At 38.9% G+C, this 10878-nt stretch overlaps 1 protein-coding gene across 2 annotated transcripts in view; it reads right to left on the bottom strand.

The window, feature by feature from the left end:
• Positions 1-10878, bottom strand: part of WDR26 (WD repeat domain 26) — a 49130-nt gene that overhangs the window by 24859 nt on the left and 13393 nt on the right. For both annotated transcript variants that reach the window (XM_055146679.1, XM_055146678.1), the window contains exons 5-7: positions 9803-9900; positions 8656-8812; positions 5019-5157 (exon numbers count right to left, since the gene is read on the bottom strand). In XM_055146679.1, the coding sequence (XP_055002654.1) occupies positions 5019-5157; positions 8656-8812; positions 9803-9900 (394 nt within the window). The remainder of the gene's footprint in view (positions 1-5018; positions 5158-8655; positions 8813-9802; positions 9901-10878) is intronic.

The raw sequence follows: 10878 nt of genomic DNA, 5'->3' as shown, positions 1-10878 counted from the left end.
GAGCATCACAGGATGGGTGGCTCAAAAACAAAAAGAAATGAGCGTGGAACTATTCTGATTAAAATAGGCTTCCAAGTTTCCTGTCAGAAATGTCACTGATAGGGTCAGAAAGAAGACATAAGGCACTTGCCTTGCACATGACCAACCCAGGTCTGACCCCCTGCCCACACAGGGTCCCTTGAGCACTGACTAGAATTATCTTTGAGTACAGTCCCAGAACAAGGCCTGAATACTGCTGGATATGCATAGCCAAAAATAAAGCGAAGTCACAAATCAAATGTTCTTATTATGGACTCCTGAAGTGGGTCCTCATGGAAGCCCTAAGGCCAAACATGCAGCACGGGAGCCAACCCAGAGGCAGAGGCGACCCCAACTGGCTCCACCCAAAGGCCAGAAGCAGAGTCATTTCTGAAGCACAGAGGGACTGTCTGCGATAATCTCCCTGGCACCTTGGAGGACACTGAGAATGAAATGGCAAATGTACTTATTGTATTTTGTTTCGTCACTGCTCCTGAAGAAAAGCCTATCACTCGTTCATGAATTCACAGTTCAAACCAACAAGTTTTGACAAAATCATGTAGTTAGTAATGAAACTACTACTGATTCTTTTTTGGGAGAAGACATTTATACTAGATCACAACATCATTAGGTCAAAATACACCATAATTTAATAAGCAGGCTATGTCTCTCAGAATAACTTAAGATCTTCTAGAAGCAGATCTTCTATATTCCCCTATAGTGATACTTCAGACATACAAAGATTTGCTTCTAAACTTACAGCAAACTAAAGTATTTTTTAACTGTTTCTGTGGTTGATTCCCAGCATTCCATATGGTCCCTGAGCACCACCAGGGGAAATTCCTGAGTGCAGAGCCAGGAGTGACCTCCGTGCATCACCGGGTGTGACCCAAAAAGCAAAAAAAAAAAACCAAAAAAAAAAAAAAACCCAAAACCTGTTCCATGCACATTTGTAAAAAAAATTCCTATAAAAGATAAAAGTTAAAGCTAAAAGGAAATATTAATGATTCTAAGGAGTTCACTACTTCTATACTAATCTATCCAAAATAAAAATTCCATATTCATGGAATCCACTTAACTTTGCTTAGACATAGTGGCAAATGGATAAAAATCCTTCCTTTCGGCTTCATTTAACTTTACTTCATTAACCTCATCTTCCAGATTACAAAATCTTTTCCACCAAACCACCTAACTGCTTAGCCAAGCCATATTTTCCTTTAGCCAAGGGCCAGTCCTAACTAGTCTCACCTAACTATTTACTCCTTCACTCTAAGACTTGCTTGTCTTTACTCCTCCTTGCTTTCCAGTACCAGCAGGATTTCTTTGAGCTCTTGAAGCAGTCTTGATAGAACAATTAACATTGTGTTATTATCATCTGCTCTGTCTGTCTCTCTCAAGCAAAAAGCCTGGAACACAGCAGGTGCTCGATAAATACTTGCTAAACGTTAACTCTACACACTGCTTCTAGGAAAAAAAAAAAACCTTAAAGCAGTTTTGATACTGATGCATTCTTTTCAGACATCTTGCAAATAACTGCTTTCCTTTCAGACATCTTGCAATATGGGCCGAATGAAAATACAACTTCTTAGAATAGTATTCAAAGGCCATGATTAGAGCCCGAACTATTTGTCTATGTTTATTTCTTGATTTTAGCCTTACTTCCCTATTCTCTTTTTGAGGGCAAGAGAAAGTTCAACTCTTCCTTGAAAGCTCTTTTCCTTTTTCTACCTCTGCAATGCACAGCAAGGCTCAAATGAGGCACTCTTACCTAGGAAACTCTTTTGTACTTTCACATTTTTATACACTGTGTTTTGTTTCTATGCTTAACACATTTTGTACAACAGTTTGATATTTCATTTCCCTAAGTTGCACATTCCTTTCACTGAAATTCTTAGCCTGATATCTACAAGGTGTCACTCAGGAATAAACCCGTGGGTCCTTGAAAAATGCTTATTTTTATTTTTCACTAAATATAGGCTAAAACTCAGTATTTCTTTCAATCCCAAATGAAGGGAATCAGTAAGGCAGTATTAGACAATGCATCAGACAACAGTCACTGTCAATGTCATCCCGTTGCTCATCGATTTGTTCAAGCGGGCACCAGTAACGTCTCTCATTGAGAGACTTATTGTTACTGTTTTTGGCATATCCAATACGCATGGGTAGCTTGCCAGGCTCTGCTGCGTGGGCTCAATACTCTCGGTAGCTTGCCGGGCTCTCGGAGAGGGGCGGAGGAATCGAACACGGGTCGGCCGTGTGAAAGGCGAAAGCCCAACCGCTGTGCTATCGCTCCAGTCCCAGACAACAGTAAGCTATATTTATACTATTTGAAGACTGCTACTAAAAGAAATCAAGTATTTTTACACATTATAGTTGCTGCAGGTATCTCAGGTTTTATTTATGCTTATCAATATTTCAGAATTTTGATAATTAGATTTTCACCTCAAGTCTGTTACTTAATATGCATTATTAAAAGAACCGATGTGTTTTTATACTACTTGAATAAGTATTTTAATATAAGTGTTTCCTTTACAGTAACATAATTATATCTTAGGCTTCCCTTTTTTTTTTCCTTTCTTCTTTTTGGTGGTGGTGGCAACCGAATCCAGGACCTGACACAGGCAAGGTAAGTGATGTGCCACAGACCTCCATCTTTACTCTATGTGCTATGGCTTATGTACTTTAGCATCCTGGGCTAGAGTACAGTGGTTTCTCTCACAGGACAAGTACTGCAAGCAGGAGACCTAGGTTCAAACTTCATGGTACCCTGAGTACACCAAAGAGTCATCTCAGAGCCCTTCTGGATATAGCCCCTAAGCCTAACATCTTCCCCCAAAAAATTATTAAGGAGGGTTCAACAGGATCACCAGAGTGCAAAAGCCCAGGAGACCAAAAATTAATAAAAATGCTCTGTTGTAATTCTGACTGTAAAGCTGTGTAGAAGCCCACCGAGCTTAATGAACAAAAACAGTGCCAGAGAAGGCTCTATTAGCATCAATCAGCTCAGTAACTGGGACATCGATGGAAAGGAAGGTCACATTGGTGCTAGGATTGCTGTTGGAACAGTGACTGCCTGAAACAACTGTAATATGAAGGACTTGGTAAGTCAGTGTTACAAAAAGATTTCGTTTTGGGGTCATACACGGCAATACTCAGGGCTTACTTCTGACTCTGCACTCAGGAATCACTCCTGGCGGTACTTGGGGGAACCATATGGGATGCTGAGGGTTGGACGTGGATTGGGCAAATACCCTACCCGCTGTACTATTGCTTTGGACCAGTTAATAAAATATTTTTAAAAGTTTTTTAAAAATGCGGGGCTGAAGTGATAGTACAGCGGGTAGGGCGTTTGCCTTGCACGCGGCAGACCCAGGTTCGAATCCCAGCATCCCATATGGTCCCCTGAGCACCGCCAGGAGTAATTCCTGAGTGCATGAGCTAGGAGTAACCCCTGTGCATCGCCGGGTGTGACCCAAAAACCAAAAAAAAAAAAAACCAAAAGTTTTTTAAAAATGCTGTGTTAATGCAAACACAGCGTTAGATTGCGTTTGTCTTCTCTGTATTTCATTACAGAGATATACATAAGAATTTATATTAAGTAGATAAGAATTTATATATTCTCTCAAATTTGATTCTCTTCTTTAATAAAACAGAAACAAAGTGAACTTTCCCCCTCTTTTTCAATGTAGGAGTCCAGAATTTATTTTGGGGCGGGGAGATATCGCCTTGTGCACCAGAGTCCAGAGACCTCTGGCCATCACACTGGTCCCTGAGCACTGGTAGAAAAAAACTTTTTTCTTTTTTTGGTGGGCCACATCCTTTGTCCTCAGGGCTTATTCTTGGCTCTGTGTCCAGGAAACCATGTGGGGTATCTGGGATCAAACCTGAGACTCAGCAGCCTGTGCAAAGTAAGTGCCCTACCCACTGCACTACCACTCCGACCCAGGGAATAAATCTCAAGCACCACCAAATGTGTCTATCCCCACAAAATAACTTCCAACACTTTATTTTGGGTTACTATCATAGTCTAATTATAAACTTTATTATTATTATTTTGGTTCAGGGCTTACTTCTGCTAGGCTGAATAATCATTCAGGGCAGGGCTCAGGGGACCATATGATGCGCCAGGGCTGAAAAATCTGGTCAGTCGTGTGCAAGGCCAATGCCCTACCCACTATACTATCTCTAATTATAAACTTTAAATGAGATAATTTATTTCCTGATTTTAAGTGATAATAATAAAAACCAGTATTATTCCTTAACCTATGTGAAGACAGCATTAAATTTTAATAAATGTTCACGTGGCTGAAACGAAATACACTGAATTCTACAAACCTGCCGGCCACCTTGTTATAAGCAAGACACACCTGACTTTAGAGTACTAAAAATTCTAAATTCAGAATGTATGCAATTCCTATGCATCACTATTTGTGTGAGAGCATGGTACAAGGAGGATGCTTAACAGAAGTTCCATTAATTGCACAAAAAAATTAATTGCACAAGAAAACAAAGCAGTTTAGAAGGTAAAATGGTATCATTAGTCTCTTCTAACTTATGACATAATTTATTTTTTGTTCCTGTTTTTGGCCACATCCGCTGATACTCAGGGCTTACTTAACTCCTGGCTCTGTGCTCAGGGATCACTCCTGGCAGGCTCCAGGTACCGCGTACTGAACCCATGTTGGCCATGTACAAGGCAAGTGCCCTATCCACTGTACTCCAGTCCCCAACTTACAAAAGAATAGGCAATGTATTTATCGATAAATCAAGTAATATGAATACCTCAGTCATTCAAAGGATTAACATACAATTTAGGAGAATCACAAACCACAGTCAATAATGTTGATACTATTAAACTACTTCTATCACCTACACAATATAGTTTAATGACAAAAAAAAAAATGCTCCTGGTAGAGAACATTATATCTGAATACTTTAATAGAAAAAAGTTAAAAAACGACCTCTTGTTGCAATTTAAACATTTAAACTGGAGTACATACCGGATCAACTTGCCATATGATAACTGTGGTATCTTTTGATCCTGTTGCTAGTTTAGTGCCATCATTAGAGAATTTACAGAACCACACTTCATTACAATGCTCCGTAAGTATCTGCTGAGTATAACATGGGAACTGCCTCCTAGAACAAAGAAGTTGATAAATAATTATCCAAAATCAATTAAGATAAGATACAAAATGTTATTTGCAATTTTTGGGGGGGAGGGTGGGGAGTTGGGTCACACCTTTTTTTTTCCCCATTAAAATAATGTTTATTTTGCTTTCGGGGTCACACTCAACAATGCTCAGAGTTACTCCTGGCTCTGCACTCAGGAATTATTCCTGGTGGTGCATGGGGGACCATATGGGATGCTGGGGATCGAATCCACGTCAGCCATGTGCAAGGCAAATACTCAACCTGCTATACTATTGCTCTGGCTCCCCAGGGTCACACCATTTAGTGCTCAGGTTTGATTTCTGGTTCTCTACTCTCTACTTAGGAATGATCCCTGATAGTACTTGGGGGACCAAGTGTGCTGCTGCGCATCATCCAGGGTTAATGGCATTTAAGGCAAGTGCTCTGATTCTTACACTCTCTCTCCAATCCCCATAAATGCCAAGCATGTAGTTTACACTGCATGTTGAAAAATAAAGCACTAAGGCAACTTTAAGTGAAGGCAGTCATCTAACATCTGCTACAATTTACAATTCATTCTTTTCTTCCCCTTTGCAAGATTGAAGAGGACAAAGTACATCCACAGAATAAATTCACTTACACCAAAAATTCTATAGATACGAAGTGAATTCATAAAGTGTGTATCTATATACAACTTTTTATCTGCTATGTAAGTTGGTTGGTATCAGCTTGTTTGAAGTAGCAGTATGTATATTTTCATGAATATAAAAGCAACTTTAGTATAATAGTAAGGTAGGTACTGCAGTAAGATAATAAGCTTTTGGCAAGCCATGATTTCACATCTCCTGATTTCAATTCTCTCATCTATAAAATAAAATTAATTCAAGGTTAGCAGGGCTCTCAGGGTTTCCATAAGGATTAAAAATTTTATATTCTTGGACTGCAACAGATATTCAAAAATGAAATTATTCTGGGGGAAGCGCTAAGTAGAAAGCACTATGTGGTAGGGGTTATAGTGGCTAGAAATATTTAATTGTGCTGAAGGGACAGGACTGGGGTTAAGGTGCTTGCTCTGCACACAACCAACCCCAGATCCCCAAGCACAGCTGAGAGTGATCCCCAAGCACCACTGTGGCCCCAAAACAAAAATTGCACACATACAAAAAAATACCAGGGTTAGGGGAAAGAACACATAGTAAGAGCGAAGGATCCAGGGTAGGATGCATTTGACCATGGTAAAGTTATTGTGAGAATGATTTTCATTAAGCACACCTTTTGTTTCTGGGCTACATCTGGCAGTGTTCAGGGCTTACACCTGGCTCAACACTCAAGAAATCACTCTAACTGGGTTTAGGGGACCTTACAGCGTGCCTGGATTGAGCCCTGGCCAGCCACACACAAGGCAAGCAAGCACCTTATCTACTGTCTTAATGTTCTGGTCCCCTTTTATATATAAATGTAAATGATCATATGTAGCTGTTACTGATACTGTTTGAATATAGTACAGTGCTGTACTATATAATCCCTAGAAGATGCCAAATACTGTGTTGAATGCTTTCTATACAGTATTGCTAATTCTCAAAACTACCTTGACAAAGAAACTGTTACCACTATTTTCAAGATGCCCAAGGGGCTTATAAATAACTTAGTGGTATCAAACTGATAAATAAGTAGGATTTAAACCTCTGGCTGACTCCAAGGCCAGTTTTTAAGCTAATGATACCTTTTGAGCCACAAAGTCTACCAAATTTAAATACAAAAACTGAAATATTCTCATCAACAAGGAACAAGAGTAAAAAGTGATGACGGAGAAAATAAAACAGCCTTTGTGGGGGAGGCTCAGGGACAATGTGGTGACAGGACTGAACCTGGGAGTCCTGCATGTAAAGCTTGAACTCTGGCCATCTGGCCATTCCCTCTCCAACCCAAGGAAAAAGACTTCTATTCCTTTAAAGAACCATTTTCTTTTGGGGGGGGGTGAGGGGAAGCGGTGGTGGGGGAGAGGGAGAGAGAAGGAGCCTAGGCCCAGATGCAGAGTGTCCTTTCTTTTGAGTATTTAAGATGGGGCAGGGATGTGGCTGCAGTTAGTATATATATATATACACATATATATATGCTGGAGGGTTTGATCTGGGACACTTTACATCCCTGAGCACAGCTAAGTCTGGCTTCCACAACAAAAACATGAAAAAGAGGACTCGAGATAAAAGAGAAGCAGTTAACACTTGTGCATGTACATAAATACATACAATATTAAGTTCATGCACATTGAAAAGTAAACTAAATCACAGTTGTGTGTTTATTTACATATACTTAATAAACATGGTTGTTTGTGCAGTGGTTTCTCATTTTTCTCAGTGCTCACAATTATGCAATTCTGTTATTCCTATTTATGCTACTTACATTAGCTATTTAAGGCATTTGGCAAAATAAAGTACCTGTACTGCAGATGCTCATTTTTAAGTCAGTAGACACAAATAATTTTCTTGTTGGCATATGAAAATTTTTACATTTTTCAATATCTTAAAAAACAGAGTGTCACGGGGCCGGAGCGATAGCACAATGGGTAGGGCGTTTGCCTTGCACGCGGCCGACCCGGGTTCGATCCCCGGCATCCCATATGGTCCCCCAAGCACCGCCAGGAGTAATTCCTGAGTGCAGAGCCAGGAGTAACCCCCGAGCATCGCTGGGTGTGACCCAAAAAGAAAAAAAAAAAAAAAAACCAACAACCAGAGTGTCACTATAATTTTGCATAATAGGGATATTTTTACTCAAATTTTCTCCAGAGGTCCTGGAATACCTCTACATTAAAATACGGGCAGGCAAAATATGAAACCCAAATCAGGAAGTTATTATTGTAATAACTTTAAGTCATTTTCTATATATATAATAAAAAGGAGAACCTTAACTAAAAAAATTATTTCCTATGATCAATACAGCAAAAAATAACTGGGGCCTTGGTTAGATTGGTTGTAACGTCCAGAAAGAGCCACTGAGTGCTCTCTGGCATTCAAAGACAGTCAATACCTGAATCACTGGTACAAATTCTTTAAAAAAAACTGCAGGATACAGAAGATGACTAACTAAACCCATAGAAAAGACAAAAAACTTTACAGATTCGTTCCTCAAGGTGTGATTTACTATAAAATATGAAAAAAAAAATTCTTAGGGGCCAGAGAGAGTACAACATAGTTAAGGCACTTATCTTGCACACAGTCAATTTTGATATGATCCCTGGTATCCTGTATGGTCCCTTGAGCCCTGCCAGGAATGACCACCTGCTGTGTGTAGAGCCAGGAGTAAATTCTGAACACTATCAGTGTAGTCCCCAAACAAAAATTTCTCTTAATTTTTAACTTCAGCAGTGCTAGGTTCACTTCTCAGTTAATATCAACTCAGACATGAATTGTTTTATAGCTAATAAGATATATTAAAAAAACTAAATAAGCTTGCAATTTGGTCTAAAAACTGTTATAGTGCACTTCAAAATTTAAGTCCTCTTACCTACTACAAACATGATCTATAAGCAGAGACACAGAATCTAGGTTATTATCAAGTTTGGTATTGTGATATAGGCACCGATCTCTTTGCAGTTCTACCGCCTGCCGCAGAAGAGTCTGTAAACGCCGTGGGGGAAGCATCACTGATGGTGGTAAATATGCTTTAACAGAAGATATTTTTAAAAGAGAAACAAAAAATTAGAAAAATGAAACAGTATATTTTAAAATATTTGCCTTCTGTTTTATTGCCCAACCTTCATAACATTGTATCATTAAACAGAGCAGTATTTTGGTGAAAAGTAGAATGGAACTTTATGTCAGTAACTGCAGCAATGCTGCCATTAGAATGGAATAAAATTGGGTAGGGCTTTAATTTGTATAAGGATTTTCATAAGAGAGATACGTAACAGTAATAAATCCCCAAACATTAAAAAACAACACCGTGAAGATGGGAGAGTAAGAATCCTTAAAAATGTTTAAGAAACATTCTTCCATACAGGAACAACGCAAAATGCTAGATCAAGTCAAGATCCAGATCCCAAAAGACGGAAGACACCGCCAAAATCCTGGTGGGAAAAACTTGTTTTAATATTGACACCAATCAGTTCCAATTCAATGTCTTATACTTTCCTAACCATGAAACTTTCTTATTTTCAGAATCTTTACTCCCACACATAGAATAGGACTTACCCAGAGAGAAAAAGATCTTTAACTATAAAAATGTGGCAAAATGAAATTTCTACTCTTGCAACAAAAGGGTGGAGGGCAGAGTGAAACAATTTATCCCCCCCCGCCCCCCCCCCCCCCCGCAACCTATCTTTACTACTGAAATTTGAGAAAACAAAAACCAAAAAACAGCAAAACACTTGTAGGCTGTTCTAACACATAATTTTGCTCTACTCATAATACTTCTTCCCAAAAATTTAGGAGTAGCATCATTTATAACACAAAATAAAAGGGATATCTATGGGCTCAGCATTCTCTAACTTGCTACAGACAGCTTTATTAAGTTCTCTGGTTTGAGTTTTTAAAGGGCCTCTGAACGGACTTCCTCTCCTCCCCTACAGCAGCACTCAGATTAGTCAAGATATAAGTATTTCTATTTGGCTCATAGTATTTCTGAGAGAAAACACCAAAACTAAGACTCTTACTCTGAAGTTTGTCTAACAGTTTAGATCGGGAAGCTGTTCCTTTGCCTTCCCATTCTGCTTTTGCTCGTAGGTCTTCCGCATGGCTACACATCAGATACCTAAAAACATGACAAGAAACCATCAAGTATCAACCAGTTTTCCCTGGATTAAACATACTAAAAAATACTAATTATATTTTGGATATCCAGTTCTAAGAAAAGAAATGTACATAAAAAAGTTCCATAACAGATTCTAATTATCAATACAATCTGGCACCTGGATACAATTACTAAACCATAAATAATAGCAAATAATATAGCAATAAGTTATATTAACAGATGATTTCCAAATTTTCTTTTAAAAAAGACATATATACATATATATACTATTACATATGTATGTAACTTATTGTGTACTGCCAGGCTGTTTTAATATTCAGTATATTTTGCCATCATTTAATGTTCACACAACCTTCTAAGAAGAAAACATTGTTATTTCATTTCATTTTATTTTGGAGGTCTTCCCAAATGGTGCTCACTAGTCCCAGGGGCATTCCTGGCGATTCTCAGCCAACTGGGCCATGGGTTCAATGTGAGGGCCCAAAGATAATGTACAGCTCAGGCTCTGTGGTTCCAGAAACCATGTGGACCACACTGCGCTTCCTGGGGCCTCCCTCCAGGGCCAATCAGAGGTACTTGTGACCATGTGGTACCAGAGATTGAAGTGGGGTCAGTTGCATGCAAGGCATGCAGCTTAATTCTCAAGTTCCTATTTTTAAGATGATTTATTTTAAATCAAAGGACAGAAAGTTTAATAAGTTGGCTTAAGAGGCAGAGCAGGGAATCTAAACCCAGGCATTTGAACTGCACAACTTGTCCTAAACCACTGTGCTAACTTAACTGCTTCATAATAGCAAAACAAAACTCAAAAAACCTTTCAAAGGTATTTGTACTGTCCACTATCTAATACTAAGTAAAAGAAAAACATACCTTAAAGAGCTTATCATAAACATCACTCAGATAGTATAATTGGATAATAACCCTTGAGTCATCCAGTGATGCTGAAATGGCAAAGCAGAAAACCTGCAACTACTTACA

Source organism: Sorex araneus, chromosome 9, assembly GCF_027595985.1.
Source record: "Sorex araneus isolate mSorAra2 chromosome 9, mSorAra2.pri, whole genome shotgun sequence".
Taxonomy (NCBI): domain Eukaryota; kingdom Metazoa; phylum Chordata; class Mammalia; order Eulipotyphla; family Soricidae; genus Sorex; species Sorex araneus.
The sequence above is the reverse complement of the archived record's forward strand: the minus strand, read 5'-3'. Positions and strand labels throughout refer to the sequence as shown.